Below are 21,546 nucleotides of genomic sequence, written 5' to 3'. Positions count from 1 at the left end.
TGGGAGCTCTGCCTATGGGGTCGGGAAAAAGGAAATACCTCATAGTGGCAGTGGACTACTTTACCAAGTGGGTGGAGGCGGAACCACTGGCAACCATAACAAGCACCCGTTGCAAGCACTTTGTGTACAAAAACATCTTGTGCCATTTTGGGGTCCCGATGCAACTCATCACCGACAACGGACGCCAATTCGAGGGGCAAGAGTTCAAGGGGTTCTGTGCAGAATGGCACATTACTCACAGTCGGGTGGCCGTGTGCTATCCCCAAGCAAATGGGCAGGTGGAGAATGCCAACCGCACCATAGTGGGCGGTCTGAAAAAGAAATTGGAATCCGCAGGGGGGGCGTGGGTAGAGGAGCTCGACGCCATTTTGTGGGCCTACCGCACCACCCCCCGGAGGGCCACGGGGGAGACACCTTTCTCCCTGGCCTACGGGTTCGAAGCTCGAGCCCCGGCAGAGGTAGTCATACCTTCCCGCCAGGAGGAGGACTACGACCCCGACACGAATGAGGAGCACCATAGAACTGACCTCCACCTGATCGATGACAGGCGCGAAGCAGCTGCGATTCGAGCCGAGAATTATCAGAGGCAAACCAAAGCTTACCATGACAAGCGGGTACGGCCCCGCTACTTCCAAGCGGGAGACTACGTACTCAGGAGGAGAGAGGCAAGCCAGCCCCAGGCGGGAGGAAAATTTGCCCCTAATTGGGAGGGCCCGTACATTATAGCAGCCGTGGTCCGCCCGGGCAGCTACAAGCTCAAAACTCCCAAAGGAAAGATGATAGCCAGGGTCTGGAACTCAGAGCACCTGCTGAAATTTTACCAGTAGACCTACCACGTGAGAGGCGGGTCTTGGCGTGCTATTCTAGGAGGAGGACCATTCCCCTCCCCTAATAATGTCTTAGTGAGCGGCAATAGTCAGAATAAAATCGCATATTACAGAACACATTGTGCGCAGGATCCTTTTGCTACAAAGTTGGTTCTCATGCATTTTATCTCCCTTAAAAAAAAAAGTAGAAAAAATCACGAAACAGGGGGGAACGAGTGCTTACTCATGTCTTACCCCCCAGCGAACCCTAAGGGGGCACGAGGCCCGACCTCGCGTACAAACCCCGACGGAGGACGCACCCTAAGGGGGCACGAGGGCCGACCTCGCGTACAAACCCCGACGGAAGAGCCCAGTGGCACGGTCTTGATAGGCCGTGCCCGAGCAGCTAACGCGCACCCTAAGGGGGCACGAGGTCTAACCTCGCGTACAAACCCCGACGGAGGAGCCCGGAGGCCTGGTCCGACAGGACTGGGCCCAAGTGGTTTGGCGCACCCTAAGGGGGCACGAGGTCCGACCTCGCGTACAAACCCCGACGGAAGAGCCCGGTGGCGTAGTCCGCAAGGACTTAGCCTGAGAGGCTAACGCACCCTAAGGGGGCACGAGGTCCGGCATCGCGTACCAACCCCGACGGGAGAGCCCGATGACATAGTCCCCTCGAACTTTGTCGAAGAGGCTAACACATGGTAAAAAAAAAAAAAAAAAAAAAAAAGATAGGCCTATCACGCCCCGGCGACATCGGGGCGCAGCAAGGTGCCGCCTCGGCCGCACAACCGGGGCGCACCATGCTGCGTGCACCTCGGCTGTGCTGTCGGGGTGCACCATGCTGCGTGCACCTCGGCCGTACCGCCGGGGTGCGCCACGCTGCATCAAGATCCCCGGCATTGGTCGGACACTCAAAAAAAAAAAAAAAAAAAAAAAAAAAAAACCCCAACATGGTTACGGCAGCAGGAACGCATAATCAAACATAAGTCATAAACATATAACGAAGATCCAACATTCGAAGCACAGCAAGATAAAGCAGGAAGAGTCATCAAAGGAAACAAACAGCAAAAGAGGGCAAGAGTACACGTCTAAAGTCTATGCCCGGATACACAAAACAGGGAAGGAGCTGAAACGAGCACAATCAAGGCTGCTCATCCAAACCCGGCGTGGCGGCAAGTGGCAGCTCAGTCGACGGTGCAACGGCAACGGTCACTCCCTCGGCCCCCTCATCCAAGTCAGGAACATGAACGCTCAGCAAAGTGGGAGAAATAACTCCCGAGGAGGCCACCAACTCCACAGGCTCGTCGACACGATCAAGGGGTGATAGTGAGAAGCCCGCCGCAGGGGTCACTGGCTCGGGGTTCTCCATCTCGACCGGCAGCTTAAGGGCGACCGGGTCGAAGGCATCTCCTTTCTGACGAAGGGCGGTGTAGATCTCCCGCTGCATAGCATATCGGCCCACCTGGAAGGCCATAGCACTCTCCTCCGCAATCGTCTCCTTCCCAGCATCGCTAGCTAGCCACGAGGTGACTATATCGCCGCTGCGCCCACGGACATACTCCTCGGCATCGCGCTCAAACTCATCCGACTTCTTGTAGGCGGGGACGACCTGTGCAAGCTCCTCCGCATGCCTCTTCCGCTCCGCCTCCAGGGCCTTCCGGGACTCAGCATCACGCCTGACCGCCTCATCGGCCCGCCTGGTCTCGGCCTCCAAAGCTCGCACCAGCTCACGAGCGCGAGCCTGCTCATCCTCGACAAGGGCCACGGTGGACACGGTCCAACCCTGAGAAGAGACACAATCATAACAAAGCAACATCGAGGACTAAGTGCAATAAAGGAAGTCACAAGCAAGAATGCATACCTCGATGGTACGGAGGGCCTCTCGAACGACAGGGGGCAAGCTCTGCGTCGCGTGCTCGGCAGGCGGCGACGGGGGCGGTACAGCCGGTGGTACAGGGGGGCGACTCGCCTGCGGCCGCGTCCCTCCCAGTGGGGGCGCACCAGGCTCAGAAGGGAGGACGCCAGACTGCGCGGTAACCTTCTGTCTCTTCGCAATGGGGCCACGCGCCACGACACGCTCAAGGCGCTCACGAAATGAAGACATGATGGGAGATCTCGCTGCAAAAGGAGACGAGCAAGGGTTAATCCATAAGCCATATGCACAAACAACGGGCCAGCGAAGGAAAAGGGAACAAACCACGAGTAGAGGCACGCGAAGGGCCGACAGGGGGATCCGGAGGACCTGGGCTCAGCAAAGACCTCGCCCGAAGAACCCGAGGATCCCGGGGACTGCTCTGGGGGCTCATCGTCCGACAACTCGATCAAGGGACGTGCATCCGACTGGGGCGTACGCAGAAGGCGCGGGCGAATACGAGGTGGTAGCGGCCCATCCGATACAAAGCCCAGACTACGCATGTTCTCCGGCGTAATCATCTCGCCAATGATAATCTCTCCCCGATCGCCCCGGAAGGCATGGACGTCCCGGGCTAGAGCGGCCGTCTGGAGCGGGTCCCTGTGGCGCACAAACCTGTTGTTCCAAGATAGGAACGGCCGACGATCACCAACCGAGATGAAGACAAAGTGCGGTTTCCAATCTCTGTTGGTCTGATTGAAGTCATGGAACGTCTTCATACGCGTCCGGGCCGCTATACCCACAAACCCCTTACTGGCCTGGCCGGAGGACGAGGTGACTTGAAACAAACTCTGGAAGAGATCCATATAGGGCTTGACACGAATGGTGTGGTAGCGAAGCAAGAAGGCAAGAAGTAAGTAATGGGCATTCGGCACCAACTGCCCGGGTGCGATGCCGTAGTGGTTGAGGAAGGATTCGACGAAGGGATGAATAGGGAAGCGAAAACCAAGGTACATGGACTGCACGTGAACCCCGAAGAAGAGGGGTGTCGGCGGCTCGGTGACATTCCCCGACGGAGAAGGCAGGCGTACCTCGCCCGCAGATCCAACATAGCTCTTGGCCTCCTCAAACTCCTGCACAGAGGTCTGAGCCAAGGTCGAGGCCGCGACAAGTGTCTCCAGAGGAGTGTACTGGACGGGATCCTCGTACGGGACTACGAAGGGATCCTTCATGACGGGAGGATGGGCGTCCAACGGACCCTCGTACGGCATGGTGACCTCCCCAGAGGGGGAATGAGCAGGAAAAGGAGTGGGGGGGGGTCGCTAGTTTCGTCCATGGGGAGGACGTGAGTGTCTACGGAGTCCAAAAAATCGTCCAAGGAACCGGAAGAAGTGTACATGCACCAACTAAACCTACGAGATAAAGAAGAAGGGGTGTAAGACCGGGGAGTGTTCGAAAAAAAAAAAAAAAAAAAAAAAAAGGGGGGGGGGCGGTTTTAGAGGACCTCGGCCCAAGGCCGAGGTCAAGGTCGGCACACCCCGTGGCGACGACGCCACGGAGCTGCGGCCTGTAGGCCCACCCCGTGGCGACGACGCCGGCGCACCGGCGCCGTGAGGGACGGCGTGTTCAAAAAAAAAAAAAAAGAAAAAAAAAAGGGGGGGGGGGGGGGGTGCAAGTTGGAGGACCTCGACCCTAGGCCGAGGTCAAAGTCGGCCTGACCTTAGCAGAGCAGCAGGCCGGCATGGCCTCGGCGAACGGGGTCGGCCCGGCCTCAACAGGGCAGGCCGGCACGACCTCGCCGGGGCCTGAACCCGAGAGGTCGGCCGGGGACCACGGGAGCGTGGCTGGCGAGCCGCCCCCGTAGCAGTGGCCGGACAGCGCCACCACGACGGAGCAGCCTGCCACCGTGGCACGACCGCGACGGGGCGGCGGCGCCACCGGAGTAGCCCAGCACCGGGGCGCGGGCAGCGGCGCCGCCGGAGCAGCCCAGCACCATGGCGAAAAAAAAAAAAAAAAAAAAGAGGAAGAGGGAAGAGAGAGGGGCGTACCACGCTCGGGCCTACGGGGCTCGGCGACGGGGTAGTGGGAGGTCGGCCGGAGCTTGTTGCCGCGAGCTCGTCGGAATCCGGTGGTGGCTCGCCGGAGGTGTCGCCGGAATCCGGTGGGGGGGGGCTCGCCGGAATTTTGAGGGAGAGGATGGGTGTTGGAGTGATGGAAAGTGGAGAATGAAAGAAGGGAAGGGGTTTATATAGAAGAGGGGGAGTTTTGAAATTCAAAATGCAAAAAAGGGGGGGGGGGGGGGGGAAGATGAAAAGAGGGATGTGATTGGTTGAAAAGATGGATGTGATTGGTTGACTTGGAGAAGATGACCAAGACCTAAGAGGACTCCACTGTGTATGTGTCCTAACAGATGAAGGAGTCATATTCCGGAGGGAGTTTGTTCATCATTATCGCGAGAAGCACACTTGGACGACATCTATAACGCGGGGACGCGGGCGTCTTGGGGTCGGCATTTTTGGAGGTCGGCCAGAGCGTCTACTCTGCTTCACTGACGATTACTCGCAGCTCGGAGAGTGGGGGACTGATGATGGATATATTAGGAACCGACCCGCACCGACCCGAGAGCGCGGACAAGAACGGGGCCCGGGGCGGCGCCACGTACCCGCCCCGGACGGGGCCCCGCCACGTGGCCCCCGCACGGGCCACGTCGGAGGCCGGGCCGACCTCCAGATGGGCTCGGCCCGAGCCCATGACGGGCTCGGCCTGGCCCCACAGCACGGCCCGGTCGCGAGACCGGGCGCGGTCAACTCGGATCTAACCACCCCCCGCTTTAGGGGGTGGCGGTTAGGGGCGGGGGTTGTATAAAAACCCCCCACCTTGTCCAGTTAGGACACGATCTATTTTACGGACACACTTTGTACTGAAGAATCATTGTAATAGCCAATTCCATGGCATTTAATACAATTTACGGTCTCACGGCCTTCGCTATATCACTCGTATCATCTCTTTATTATTCATATTCTCATTCGGGTTAGTTAAGTCGGACCCCCGGTTTAATTAATTCCATCAATATCTAAACTCGACCATATATCATTGCCCATAATAGGTCAAAGTACCTTCTAGGTTTCTGTATTGTAGCATTTTGTTCAATTTAGTCTCAGTACCTTAATTTTGTTCAATTTAATCACTGTACTTTAAGATTTAGAACGATTAAGAACAATACTTAACACCGTTAATTTTTTCCGTTAAGTTTGTCCACGTGGCGTTGGATTTGCCATGTCAGATTGTGTGATGTGGCATAAAATAACTATTATTATATAGTACTTCAGAAGAATAACTATTATTATATAATTTTAACTAACATTAAACAAGTGCTACGTGTAGCTTAGCGGTGGAGAGCTCATCCTTTAAAGCAAAGGTTCTAGGTTTGAGTAGGGATGACCAGTTCGGTTCGAATCGGATGTTTGAACCGTAACTGAGGCACTGTACTAACCGAACCGAAACCGGAACCGTCCGTACGGTTTCAGATCCGGTTAAGGTTTATAGAATCTGAAGTACTATATAATATATAATAGTTATTTTATACCACATCACACAATCTGACATGACAAATCCAAAGTCACGTGGACAAACTTAACGGAGAAAAAGTTAACGGTGTTAAGTATTGTCCTTAATTGTTCTAAATCTTAAAGTACATAATTTAATTAAACAAAATTAAGATATAGGGACTACATTGAACAAAATGCTACAATATAAGGATCTAATAGGAGGTACTTTGTCCCCCATAATATAATCTATCACTTTAAAACCAACTAAGTCATGGAATGACAACCACCTAAACACTTCATTTGTGGGATGCACGACCTCTTGGATCGGAAGAAAAAAAAAAGCTACACCGTATTTAATAAAACTCGAGACTATAATTAAGTTGACAAAATGTTAGCTTTATTTGCTGTCAGCCGGTCTTTCAGGGGTGTTCTCAAAGGAGAAGAATATTGGAGAATGGCCTAAAAAATGTCAACCTTTATCCTCATCATATTAATTATTTCGCCCAGATATTGATCCTTCGATCACCAACTAACCCGGCCACTTTATTAATTATACCCCGTTCTGGAGAACTCCATAGCTTAAATCTTTAAATACAAAAGCAAATTAAAGCCCGGCCTCCTCATATATATTGCATGCGTACAACTACACACTATATTACAGTACTTTTTTCTATATATCATGTCCACTTCCTCAAGAAGTTTGCTTAAGGTGATTGTGCTGGGAGATTGCGGGTAAGCTAGATTTTACTTTAATTTTCAATTTTTCATATGTGATATATATATATTTTTTTAATGATGAATTTTCAGAGTGGGAAAGACTTCTCTGGTGAATCAGTATCCACGATATAATAAATAATATTTTTACGTATTTATCAATATTTTGGGAGAAGTATAGGTAGTCGATCCCTTTTTGTTGCCTTGACTGGCATTGCAGATATGTATACAAGAAATTCAGAGAGCAGTACAAGGCAACAATAGGGGCGGATTTTGTGACCAAAGAAGTTGAGATTGATGAGAAAGTTGTCACCTTGCAAGTAAGTCGTTATATATTATTAGCTAGTGAAAAAATTAAGGATGCGTTTTGTTCAATTGAAGCATGTGCTTCATCTTAATTAAAAGCCTAAATTGATAGTTGGATTGCACATTAATGGTTATATGCTCAACACGTTCATGGGTTGGAAGTTGTTGCAGATTTGGGATACAGCAGGGCAGGAAAGATTTCACAGCCTAGGAGTCGCGTTTTACAGAGGAGCAGATTGCTGCGTTCTTGTCTATGATGTCAATGCACCTAAATCGTTCCAGACTCTTCAACACTGGCATGAAGAGTTCATCAAACAGGTTAATTATTACTATATATATATTTTTTATTGAGTTAATACCCAAAATCGTCATCGACTATAATGGTTTTTCTCGATTTCGTCCTAAACGACTTTGGTGACCTAATATCGTCCCAGACTTTTGTGTTTCGCTCAATTTAGTCCTCAATTTGTTATTCCGTCAAATTGGTGTTAAATTAAGGGACAATTCAGTAATGTCAATGTTGATCTCTCTTTACTTTCAACTTGTGAAATGTGAAATTCCTATTTCTTGTACGAATTACACCCAGAATTACTCCCGGACCTGCAAATCAAATTTTATATTCGCGGTTTTAGAAGTAATTCTGGTAGTAATTCGTAAAAAAAAAAAGGATTTCGCAGTTCACATGTCTATGAGTAAAGATATGCCAATATTAAAATTACTGAATTGTCTATTTATTTAACACCAAATGGACAAAATAACAAATGAGGGACTAAATTGAGCAAAAACACAAAAGTCTGGGACTAAATTGAGCGAAACACAAAAGTCTGGGACGATATTAGGTCACCAAAGTCGTTTAGGACGAAATTGAGAAAAACCACTATAATCGAGGACGATTTTGGGTATTAACTCATTTTTTATTTTATTTTTTTTTAATATTTTTTTTTTTTCAGGCAGGGTTGACTGAACCTGAGAAATTCCCTTTCATATTAATGGGAAACAAAGCAGATTTAGAAAGCAAAGAAAGGAATGATGAAACAGTAAGCATATATAATGCCCGCAGCCTGTAATTCATTATATATATGTGTGTGTGTGTATATATATATAGGCCGGAATATATAATGGTTCTTGAATTGATATATGATCTGCAGATATCTGAGAAGAGAGCAAGGGAATGGTGCACTTCCAAGGGAAACATACCTTACTTCATTACCTCCGCCAAGGAGGATTACAACGTGGGTGCTGCATTTCTTTGTGCTGCAAAACTCGCACTCGCCAATGAAGATGAAAACAGCTTGTCAGTATTTTCATTTTTCAACAACGAACTTCAATTCTCATGTGGATGGACGTTTGATCGAGTTTACGCATAATAATATCATATATATAAATCGTGTTACATTAATTAATGTTTCTGATCTAAATCTATTTCTTGTTGTTCTTTGAACCAGTTGGCAGGTACTAGAAGAGGAAATGCCATCGCATATGTAAGTAGCTAGCTAGTGTTATTATGTTATCGTGTCAAAATGAAATTAGAATTTCATCATTTTTTTGACACACACATGTTTGCAACTTTTTTTTTTTTTTTTTTTTTTTTTTTTTGCAGACATCTTCAAAGAATACCAGAATCTGTATCAGGAATCGAGCAACAGAAAGGAGGATGTGCATGTTGAATCCCTAAATACATTGCGTAGCGACGTTACGTATTGTGTCATTTATTTAGAAATTAAGTTGTACACTTGCATTGCACATTACTTTTTATACGCAAATCCAATTGAATCCCTCATGCTTTGAACATATCTTCTAGTTACGTTTGTTGATGACTTAAATGATTAAATGAAAATTTGTTGCATTTAATTTCGCGGTAACTTAGTTTAAGGTTTAGGGTCTTTTTGGAATCCCAAACATTTTATTAAACCATCCAAATCAAATACAAAGAAGAGATTGGCCTGGACCAAACTATATGTTCAAAATTTCACAAATATATCACACTTCATATCAAGGCAATTTTAACTTTTGAAAAGTTGCGTTCTATTAATTAATGCTGTTTATAATTCTATTGAAAAAAATTAGCTAAAAATATTAAGATGGGTATTTGATCTGTTAGCTGATTGGTTAATGCGTTTAACTAGTTGATAGCATTAGCTGATTGTAAAAATGTGTTTGGTAAATTAGCTAATATATAACTTATTACATTCAAAATAACTTTCTCAAACAGCTTATCGAAAAAGTTATTTTAAACAACTTTTTGAATTTAATTTTTACATTTTGAAGCAATAAGTTGTTATAACAAGTTAATTAATCAAACGCTTATATTAGTTATTTAATCAAGCCAAACAGCTAATAGTGATAAAATAAATCAAAATTAACTAATAAGCTAATTATATGTTACCAAATCGGGTCTAAGTATCGTATTTAAACCTTTAATTTAGCATTTGTAGTATTTGAATGCATTATTGAAACTAAAAAATAAATAAATTCACTTTTTCATATGAGTATTTTGATTAACATTGTCAAAGCAGGCCTGCTCGCGGTCTAATGCAACCCTAGCTCGCCCATGCTTGCGAGTTGACGGGCCCCAAGTCGGCCCGCAATTTTTTTTTTCCTTTCTAATTTTATTATTCAAAAAATACATAAAATCTAAAAATACTAACATTGTGAATTCACAATCCAACTTTAAAGTTTAACAAAAATTAATATTAATTCAAAGTTCAAAAAATTAAGTCACGGCTGGAAATCAACGATTTTCCAACCACCAAAGAGTGGTTGGAAGTCACCAAAATCCAGTAAAAAAACCATTGTTTCGACCGCATTTCCGATCACTTTTGGGATCCAAAAAAAAAAAAGCTTGTCGGTATTTCTGACCACCCCATGCAATGGTCAAAAATACCGTCCACCAAAATAGTGGCGTAGAAAATTTTCGCCACCGTATGGAAAAGTTTCGTTGGCTGGTCACCGGTGGTCAGAAAACTGGTGACAAATAACATCAAACATTTCCGACCACTATTTTGGTAAGATGCTGAAAACATATACACATTTCATATGCTTGAAGAAAATTCATTCATCAATATGCAGTAGAAAATTTAAAACAAATCAAAATTTGACATCTCTATATTAGTCTCTTAATTTTTGAATTTATAAACATGAAATACATCATTTCTTTACTCACTTTTTTTTTTTTTTTTTGAATGCTACTAACTTTATTACAATGTAGTATCTGTTCATAACTACTTTCTCAACCTGCTGAAGCACAAAAAGCTAATAATACCTCCACTGAGGCTTGAACATAGTTGCACATATAGTGTGAATAACTTTTCCTTTTCTTCCTCATATTTGTTCACAACATTTGTCAAATATCCTCAACGCAGTCATCAGTATATATTATAAGGTTCTCAAAACTAGGTCTACAATATCCAAAATCATCTTTTTTGGTTGGACTAAGCCAACCGGCAAGCATTTAAGAAAGATACCTTTCAGAGTCTGCAAATGTGTAGCCTTCCCCTTGCTGATGAACTTCTCATATAGATTGCTTGGAACTTGGCACTTTCATTCTTCAGTAAGTTTTCACACGGCATGTAAGCAAGCAAAATATGTTCAAACTAGAAGATACAAGTTATTAATTGTCTAAACAACACTATAATAATCCATTAAAAAAAAAAGAAGCAATATCAAGTTAAATTCGGTTGCGATGATCAAGTACTAGCTCTCAAGAGCATCTAATCTTTGCTGCATAAAAAGCAATGAAATATCAGGCTTGTTAAGTGACATGAGGGCATAAGAGAAGAACAAAAGGTATAAATTAAACCTTTGTCATATAAAGATGTGTTATATATCACCATATTTCTCAAGAAAGTGCTCCTTAGATAATGCATTCTGCAATACAAAGACAATAAAAATAAAAGACAATTCACCAATAATGTGTTAGTCTATAAAGTTCTTAGCAATCTAGTTATCAATCTGACCATTATTACAAGCATTTATTATCTACTACCATATGCCCAAAAAATGTTGTATAGGCAACACTCAAAAACTACTTCAATATCTTAATACAATTCATTCTTCTCATTAAGCAAGAGAAGAAACTCATATTTTATATGATTTTGTCATTAATAGATTGCATTTATATATCTCAGCGGGCAGATGATGCATCAAATACATAGAACTAAAGTGCTCGAGAAACCATAGTTAGGGGTGGAAATGGGCCGAGCCGAGCCGAGCTTTGAAAATTAGGCCTGGGCCCGTTACGAAAATCTAAGGCCTAGGCCCAGGCCTGAGCCTGTATGTAGGCTTCTTGTTAGGCTCAAGCCTGAGCCTGCAATTAGCCTGGCCTAGCCTGAAGCCTCCTTAAAAGCCTGTTTAATATTTAGGTCATTAAAAATGTTTCAAAGCAAGTCCTACCTTGAGTCTATTAAAGCCTACATGTTAAAACTTTAGTATATTTAAATAATATAAGAAATGTACCTAATACAAAATAATACATAATTACATAAGTATATCATCACCACAATGCAAACATAATAGCAAATAAATATAAAATAAAACAAAACAAGTCACGACTTCAGCATGCTCGTTAACTTGTTTAGAAATAAATTCAATTGTATTATTGTTTGTTATCCTATATAATATTGTAAATAATTAACAATCTACTCACATAATTAAGTTGTGACATTTCATTAAATATTATGATTGTAAGAACAATTAATAAAAAAAAAATTACACAATAAGAACACTCATAGCAGGATTAACAGCAATGTTTATAGTTGAGTCATAATTTATAATGAAATTTTGGAGGTGCAGGGTTAGGGTTTGGTAATTATATATACTTGGGGTTATATTCTAAATAATATATATTTATATATAGGCCAGGCCTGTAGGCCTGAAGGCCGAGCCTGGTATATATAGGCCTAGCCTGTTTAGTTTAATAGGCTTTGAAATTGGCTCAAGCCTGGCCTTTTTACTAAACGAGCTAGGCCTAACTAGGCTTTAATTAGGCCTGGACATAGGCCCCTACAAGGGGCCTGGCCTATTCCCACCCCTAACCATAGTAGCAATGGAACATAAATGTTCAATCAATAGTTTGCATATCAAAAAACAAGAGTTTGAAGTATTCCTATGTAACCACGGATGTAAGAAATATTAGTACTAAATGTGCAAACCTGGAAAAGTTAAAAATTACAGATTTTAGTGTTCAAGTTTGCATAGTAAAGTTGATCATAATTACAAAAATGTCACTGCGTTTTTTGATCTGATGTGATCCATCTGTTTTTTTTATCAGATGTAAGGCTATGATTAGTTCTTATTTCTCTTTTAAGGACTTGTTCTCATTTGATCCAACACACACACTCTTCATATATAAATAATAAACGCATCATCGATCTAATCTTTTAAGGGAAAATCACACTTTTGATCTCTCAATTATTACTGTATATGCAATGTAGTCCCTGGTTTCCAATTTTAACAAATTCAATCCCTCAATCTTTCTAACTTTAGACAATTTATTCCATCCGGTATTTTTCACGTTAGAATATGTTTAAGGTAGGGATAATTTTGGAATTGCACACATCACTTAATATTTTCTCCCAATTTCTTCCCTCCCTTCTCCCCCTTCTGCCATTTACGCACAATTAGTTGGTGGGTGAAGGAGAGCTGGAAGCGGTGGTGAAGAAACTATTTTGGAAGATCAAGAAAGGAGAACTGGGTTCTGCCAATGAAGGCCCTTTCAAGAATGTTCAACTTATTCCAATCGACAAAGATATATTATCCAACAGGAATGATATTTCCATAAAGATTAAGGAACTAGGCGGCCTAAAGGGAGTAGCATATATAGGGAATGGTAAGTGCAATTCTGGATTTGGGCGATATGAAAAGGTTGGTGGAATAGCCAGTGAGCGGTGGGATTCAGCAATGGCAACTGTTGGTTTCCAACGCCAGCCACACCACTATGGCGGAGATAGGGAAGCTACTAGCACTTTTGGAGACAATGTCGTTGCTAGCGCCGACCATGGTAGGATATGATTGATAAGCACAACCACTTGCGAGACTTATTTAAGGTGTCAAGTTTACCATTCCACCATGAAAAACGATTGGGATTTGCAGGTCATGCCAATGGCATCAAAGTCAACTAATCATGAGATTTCTCCCTGATATGAAATCCCCTTATCTTCTCATAATCTTATCCCTAATAATTTTTCTTTTCCGAATGTTGGGGTAATTGTTCCAATAGAAACTAAGTGATTATGATGCTCTAGAATCAACTTATTTCTGAGAATTTTTTGAAGATCAGTATGGGGAAAACATTGCATTCTTTAGTGTTCAGATTTATTCTCCAGAAAATGCATTCAGTCCTCTTATTACGGATTGATTGATTTTGAAAAACTTCATATATTATTGATAAGTGCCAAATATGCCATGTTTGATAGGGTAATTAGGAGGCATTTTGTGCTATAAGTGGAGTCCTTTGAACCTATTTTGTGCTTAAATTGGTAGAAATTAGGATTAAGGACTAATTGTGATTGCCTTTGGAAAAAAGAGCAAAACATTGTCAATTGTAGGGCATTCCGGCGATAGTTCAGTAGATTGATCATATCTTGAGTTAGGAGTGTCCAAATGAGGTGATTCAAGTGGCTATTGTTCGGCAACTTCAAGGGCTACGACTTTGCCGAAGACAAGAATGAAAAATTCCCACGAACGTGTTCCCACGCGCGTTGTGAAGTGCGTTGTCGGGAAACATAAAGTTCCACGCATTCCACAACACGCGTTGTGGCCTGCGTTGTGCAGTTTAGAGTAGGGATGGCAACGGGGCGGGGTGGGGGCGGAGAGTATACTCCCGTACCCGTCCCTGCTACCCCGACCCCGTCCCCATCCCCACCCCCATCCCCATCCTCGTCCCCGACGGGGAATTGAAAAAGTTCCCCGTCTCTGTCCTCGCGGGGAATTTGGTGGGGACGGGGAATCCCCACCCCGTCAACCCATAGTCAAAATATGAAACTAGTACAATTTTTAAAAATAAAAAAAAAAAAAGAAAAAATTAAAATCCATAAGTCATAATAAGCTTATTTTATAAATTATAATTCTTCAACAACTAACATTGAATTATTTTTACACTAAAAAAAAAAACATTGAACTATTTTTAATAATAAATAGTAACTTACTGAGTTTCCGATCATTGGTGCTTTAATTTTAAATTCTAATAAAACAAATACTCTAATTCCTATTTTCAAAAAAAAAAAAAATACTCTAATTCCTAATACTGATATCTAATCTAATAAAACTAATAATCTAATCTAATTCCTAATCCTAATAAAACACAGTGTATATATATACGTGTGTGTGTGTATATATATATATATATATATATATATATATATATATATATATATATATATATTATTTTTTATATATATTTTAAATTTTCGGGGACGGGGACGGGGACGGGGACGGGGCGGGGCGGGGCGGGGAGGGGTATCCCCGTCCTCGTCCCCTTCGGGGACTTTCAAAAATTTTCCGTCCCCGTCCCCGATCTCCGATCCTTTTCCCCATCCCCATCCTCTACGGGGACGGAGATCCCCGACAGAGACGGGACACATTACCATCTCTAGTTCAGAGCGAAAATTTCAGGATTTAGTCTATTTAAAAGACTTGTGGCGGGATCACTTTAGAACATAACACTTTCCTTCTTAAGAAATGAGATTTTAGCACTCTTAGTTAGGTTTCTTAGGATAGATTTACATTATCTTCATCATCTATCATTTCATCTTGTAATTTCTCCCAATTAGAAGTAGATTAGATCTCTCTTTCTAGAATCTAGGTCATTTCTAGCCTATTCCATTGTTGAAGACTCTTGGAGAAGAAGATTGACAAGCTTCAATTCAAGGGACAATTGTAGAAGAGATCAACTATTGCAATCTAATTTGGTATTCTCTTATAGCTTTCATTCTCTAATTGTTGTTTGATTTCATATTGCAATGTTGATTTACTTAGTTATGCTTGGCTAGAATCCCTTATGAATTGGATCTTATTCTCTTGTGTTGAATGTGATTGATCTATGGATTTGTGATGATGTGTTGATTGCCTTGTTGTAGGAGGACCTTGTATAGACTCATTGGATGTGAGTGCACCACACATTTATGTAGGTTTGAGAAGGATCAAGCTAACAAGAGATTGTAGCTTGATCCTAAGCTCCTCCTTCTTGCAATTGCCCTCTCAAGGAATCCTATGGGACTTGGTCGGGAATGAGATGTAGACAAGGTGTTTGTAGGAATGCTCCTTAGGAATGGTCACGGAATGGTGCTCCATACCAAGGAAATGCCTGGTAACCCGAGAGGTGAACGGTATTGGGAGTCATCTCATGTAGGTTATGCACCACTAGTTGCACTCCTAGGTTGATTCATTACACACACACACAAGGGATATGAGTCCAATTCACCTAACTCCATCCTTACTAGCTAGTTTCCTTCCTTTGCACACTGATTTCAACTAGCTTTCCCATTGCGATTGTGGACTTGTGTTTGACCTCACGACATTTGATTCCGATTGTCCATCCTTTGACAACGACAACCCTGGGAATCTTCATTTCCAACATTCTTTCCACCCCACGCATACTACGACTTGTCAATTATTGACTGTAATTGATATTTACGTGATTCTAACATGTATGTTTCATGCGAGAAGGGAGGAAGAAATTGTGCGTAAATGGCAGAATGGAGGAAGAAGGGATGGAAGAAATTTGCGTAAAATATTAAATGGCGTGTGTAATTTATACTAATTATTTTCAATAGTTAAAAATGAAAATTTTAAAATTGAAAGAAAATGAATTCATGGCTCTCTTTTGGTATTTAATTTTCATACTTTTTGGGAGAAATAGAAAAATTACAACATGAATTCTGAAATTATCCTCCATATATTTATTATGTAGGAGTAGTTAAATATTTATTATAATTATTTTTAGGGAAAATTGCATTTTTCGTCACTAAGTTATAGGGTAATTGTAGAATTCGTCCCTGAGTGTTGGTCATGCTCAATTTTCGTCCCTAAGTTATCATTGGTGTTGCACTTTTCGTCCCTGAGTTATAGAGTAATTGTAGAATTTGTCCCCGAGTGTTGTTTATGCTCACTTTGCGTCCTTAAGTTATCATTTGCGTTGCACTTTTCGTTCCTGAGTTATACTAAAATTGCAATTTTCGTCCCTAATCACTACTACATAAATGGTATACTACGTCACTTAATAGACAGGTGTTTTTTAAATAACCACTGTCTTATATATTTTGTTATACTATGTCATTTAATAGACAACGGGTTTTTAAATAACCGCCGTATATAACTTAATTAATTTTTTTTACGTCATACACTTTAAATAACCACCGGCGGTGTTTTTACACATACACGACAGTTTTCGAAGTGTCGCGCGTGTAAGTGACTGCCGTTGTAAATATACACTTTCTACGACAGTTTTGGAAATCGTCGTGTATGTTAACTATATACGGTGGTTAAAAAACTACCGTGTATGTCAACTATATAGGTAGTTATTTGAACAACCGTCGTCTATTAAGTGACGTAGTATAAGTGTATAACAGAATATATTAGACAACGGTTATTTAAAAAGTGACGTAGTATACAATTTATGTAGTAGTGATTATGGGCGAAATTTGCAATTTTAGTATAACTCAGAGACGAAAAGTGCAATGTCAATGATAACTTAGGGACGGAAAGTGAACATGACCAACACTTAGGGACGAATCCTACAATTACCTTATAACTCAGGGCCGAAAAGTGCAACGCCAATGATAAGTTAGGGACAAAAAATGAGCATGACCAACACTTAGGGACGAATTCTACAATTACTCTATAACTTAGGGATAAAAAGTGCAATTTTCCCTTATTTTTAACAACTTATTTTTCACAAACTAAATTATAAAATTAATATTTCAAATAATTTATTTTTCGAGAAATTTGAATGAGTCAACAATGTATATAAGTAATTAATTTTAACTGTAAACTGTAAATGGTGTAGGAAGACTCCAAAAGCAGTCTTCTGTTGTTGGCAACTCACCAGTCACCACACTTGGAACATTCCAAGAAAAAAAAAAGGTAATCTTGTAATTAAATATTAATGGTGGCCATTATTTTGTAATGTTTGTAACAGATATATTAATGTCTCTTTATGTATGCCATTATTATTCTATATTATATATGTGTGCAATCCTTTTGTAAGAGAATGCCATGGAAATGAAATCATATCACTCCCTTCTCTTTGTCTATTACTTCTTATTGTTGATTCAATCTTGAAACTCACCGGTTAAGAGCTATAGGTCAACGGGCACAAACAACAACATGATAACACGTTATCAGCCGTTCAATCCCCGGTGAACGGTAACTTTATGTATATGTTCTGTGAATATATGCACATGATGATATGATTACTTTTTTTTCTAGGAATCTGCCTAGTATCTACTGACATCCTGCTTATTGCATATTGCCTATTATTTCAATTCCATTATGGATATTTATAGGCTAAATATCATGCCATTTTTTTTCATCCCGAATTGCTAAAATACTTGCATATTTGTATGCTGTGGATCTGTGGATATGATTATATTGATTATATGCAAGATATTGTTTCTGCTTTGAACTACCGAAAAAAGACAAGAAACAAAACAAAAAAATTTCGATTTTTTTTCAAAACTAGAATAATTTCGACACCTTCGAACAAGAATTCTTTCTTTCTCAGAATGTATGTTTCTCAAAAATAATAAAACAAACAAAATTCATGTATATGCATATTTTTTCCCAGTATGCAACAAATTCATATTTTTTTCGAAATTTGAAAGAAATTATATATTTCGGGCATACACAGTTTTTTCGAAAAAAAATAAAAATACAGTCCTGATTCTTTTTCGGCAAGCAATTTGTAGTGAACAAATTGATACATTTTATACAACTCTATAGATCGAATCGATTGTATGTGTATTTTTTTCGAACAAAAAGAATCATCAATACCTTTTGGTGTTTTGCGGCTATGGCGACGCATGAGACCTCTGGTTTGGAAATTGTTTCTTTAAGGGAAAAGTTTTACGGAGTATTTTATTTTATTTTAAAAAAGAGGATTGGATCCAAAAATAAAATTCGCTGGACAATATGATAATAACACTAGGACAATTTATATGACTAATGTCAAATTGACTTAATTTTGATTTGAAAGTCAATAATTTATTTGTCGAAATCCGTGCATATTGATGGTGCTAATTTTATCATAAAATTATATGACATGAGTCTTGAATCTTGAATCTTGAATATCTCAAATCTGAGTATCAAAACAAAATAATAGTGCATATTTTTAATAAAATTTTGCCCAGAGGTAAACACTTACATCACTAATTTTTTTTTTTTGACACCTTTTGGTCTAAACCATCAGTTATGAATATTTGATCTAAAAGGATCTATAGACCCTAAGTAAATCCCTGAAGGATATTTGGTGTATGCATATCTCATTGTCAACTATGATGGTTATATTATTGCCCATATTATTTACGATATTTTTTTTTATATATTGGCTATTCATGTCAATTTTGAAATTTGTGAGAAGGCAATATTACTCTACTTGTTTCTCTCATTATCATGAAACAATTATTTAAGATAGACAATATCATTTTTTTTAAACCAAAGTTCAAAATCTTAATACAACTTTGTCCGGAAAGCAAATTAAGCAATTTTGGAGGAAATATTTTGTTGGGGACCTTCAAAATTAAAAAACCAATATGCTGATCCACTACATATCGCATACGCTAGTACAAGATGCATTTCCCTATCTGCGTTAATTTTTTTTAGTATGCAACCCTTCTAGCTATATCTCATCATGAGAAATCAATAGTGATGTTGGTTGCATTATAAGATCTTTTCTCGGCATTAGGGGTAGATTTGAAATTTCTAATTAATTAAATGCTGAGAAATTGATAAAAATCTTCAAACCCATGTACTAGCCTTATAGAACCAAAAGTTCAGACATTGAACAAATTATCTGCTAGAAATCTCAAAGAGTCACTAAGTCCATAGAAAATATTTCATATATATTAAGAGTTGAAATCCCCAACTAGGACTAAATATTTCTACCATTATGCAGGAAGCATATATTGGTTTAAGAATTTACAAAACTAGATCTAGTATAGAAATTTCGTCACTCCAGAAATATAGAAATTTTATCCTGAAGATTTTCGTCTAGAAGGCGAAAACCCCCAGTAAAATTGTAGGTGCACCAAACAACTAAAATATTGGGGAAGCGGAACAACCAAATTCAAATAATCTTGGGAAATGCCATATTTTTTGTTGATACGAAATGGTCATGTGTATAAAAGATATTTACAAAGCTGTTATAGTTGTCGACAACATTTTTTGCCTCTATTGCTCATAAATACTTAAATCTTGATCCATAAATGAAAACAGTAGCATAACGTCTGCAGCGTGCTAACTGTTTTGATAGAAAAGAGCAATTAAGGCATACAAATCAAAACTCGCTAATAAAAGGCGAGTTGAGGGTTTTCGCAGAGACCCAATATTACTCATGGCTTTATATTCCGCTATTCAATAAAACTAGCAGTAAATAAATTAGATATGTAGCTAATAGTTATAGTTATAACATATTTATATGGGTAACTTGTTACTTATATTTAAAATTCTTGATGGATTTTCTCAAAATGTGATGAATGAAAATCACAAAATAAGAAGTATAAAAGTTAGTAAATTACTAACTATGATCTTTCTTATAGTCAATAATAAATTGACTAAAGGTATTTACTCCCACATAACAAAGTATGAAAACATATTATCATAAACATGCCTAGTGGCCCTAGTAATGTTATATGTGATTAGGAAACTTAAATATTGTTTCCTCTTGAAAATATCCTAAATATATCCTCTAGTTTATCTTGAAAAATCCCTAATGAATTTATAATTCCCGAAATGAGGATTTATTTATGTGTCATTATTTACTCTTTAAAGAGTTGCGAATGGGGTTATTATCCTCATATAGAAGGAATAATATGTACCACTATATGCTCAATAAGGAGTTGATAATGGACTTATTTATTATCTCAGTCAACATTTATGGTGTAAACATCAATGAAATATGTAAAGAGCTTGATGATGTTAAGTTATAAGATAAGATAACGAATAGTAAATCAAGGTACAAATACTCGTATTGATGCTTTTTGGCATGAAGTCATCATACTTGTTACAGATAAAAACGTATATAGTTTTTCATGATATAAAATACCTTGATCCACATGAACTCCAGAAGAGTGATAAAATATTTGTTCAGAAGGTTTGCTCCAGTGACAAGTTAGCAAATATATACCTACAAAATATCCATAAGATTGATATGTGTAGATAAAGAAAAATTATTATATTTAGGGGGAGCAACAAAATATAAACTATAAATAATTTTATTGGTCCAGATGATCATGAGAAAATATGATAAATTCTAATGACAATCCTGAAAATTGTACCACATCCCTTCTCTACACCCTTTAGAAACAATGATTTTACAGGCAATGTAGAATTTGAAGATTGTTATCTTCAAGGGGAGACAGGAAGTACATTCACTCGAGTCAATCCCGTAGATTGGGTCTTAAAAAGACTAATAGTTGCACTTTTTGCAGCGTATATATTCAATTGAGTCAATCCTGTAGTTTGAGTCTTAAAATGACTAATAGTTATACTTTTTGCAGCATATACATACCATGTGGTTTTTAATGAGGTATGAGTATGTGGGGAAGTTGTATATAAACACTTAAGTAAACAAACCCCAAATATCCTGAAGATTATGCCTTGAAGGCTTATAATTGTGCTCTTTTTCCCCTTAACTAAGTTTTTCCCACGAGGTTTTCTTAAGTTAAGGTTTTTAACGAGGCAATCAGTACAATATATGAGTTTACAAATATCATGTATTCTTTTCTTCAAACTAGGTTTTTCCATGTAGTTTTCCTAGTGAAGTTTTTAACGAGGCATGAATATTTTTAAATATACTTTACCTTGTACTCTTTTCTTGTATAGGTTTTTCCCACATGGTTTTCCTAGCAAGTTTTTAACGAGGCAAGGTCATGGACAAATAATGTCCAAGGGGGAGTGTTGTAATTAAATATTAATGGTGGCCATTATTTTGTAACGTTTGTAACAGACATATTAATGTCTCTTTATGTATGCCATTATTATTCTATATTATATATGTGTGTAATCCTTTTGTAAGAGAAGGCCATGAAAATGAAATCATATCACTCCCTTCTCTTTGTCTATTACTTCTTATTGTTGATTCAATCCTGAAACTCACCGGTTA

The 21,546-nt window shown here is 40.0% G+C and overlaps 1 protein-coding gene across 3 annotated transcripts; it reads left to right on the top strand.

Annotated features, from left to right (window-relative positions):
- Positions 1–6,545: 6,545 nt before the first annotated feature.
- LOC109193889 (ras-related protein Rab7-like) lies at positions 6,546–9,038 on the top strand. 3 transcript variants are annotated; one of them, XM_019344718.1, is made up of 8 exons: positions 6,548–6,941; positions 7,017–7,043; positions 7,144–7,311; positions 7,382–7,547; positions 8,180–8,266; positions 8,378–8,523; positions 8,675–8,710; positions 8,830–9,038. In XM_019344718.1, the coding sequence occupies exons 1-8, from the start codon at positions 6,889–6,891 to the stop codon at positions 8,894–8,896; spliced, it is 750 nt and encodes a 249-aa protein (XP_019200263.1). In that variant the 5' UTR covers positions 6,548–6,888; the 3' UTR covers positions 8,897–9,038. The 3 variants fall into 3 exon arrangements, with proteins under 3 accessions (XP_019200268.1, XP_019200263.1, XP_019200273.1); XM_019344728.1 differs by having other exon boundaries at positions 6,568–6,941; positions 7,144–7,243; positions 7,401–7,547; XM_019344723.1 differs by lacking the exon at positions 7,017–7,043 and having other exon boundaries at positions 6,546–6,941.
- Positions 9,039–21,546: the final 12,508 nt, after the last annotated feature.

Source organism: Ipomoea nil, unplaced genomic scaffold, assembly GCF_001879475.1.
Source record: "Ipomoea nil cultivar Tokyo-kokei standard unplaced genomic scaffold, Asagao_1.1 scaffold0222, whole genome shotgun sequence".
Classification (NCBI taxonomy): Eukaryota; Viridiplantae; Streptophyta; class Magnoliopsida; order Solanales; family Convolvulaceae; genus Ipomoea; species Ipomoea nil.
This window is presented reverse-complemented; position numbering and strand designations above follow the sequence as displayed.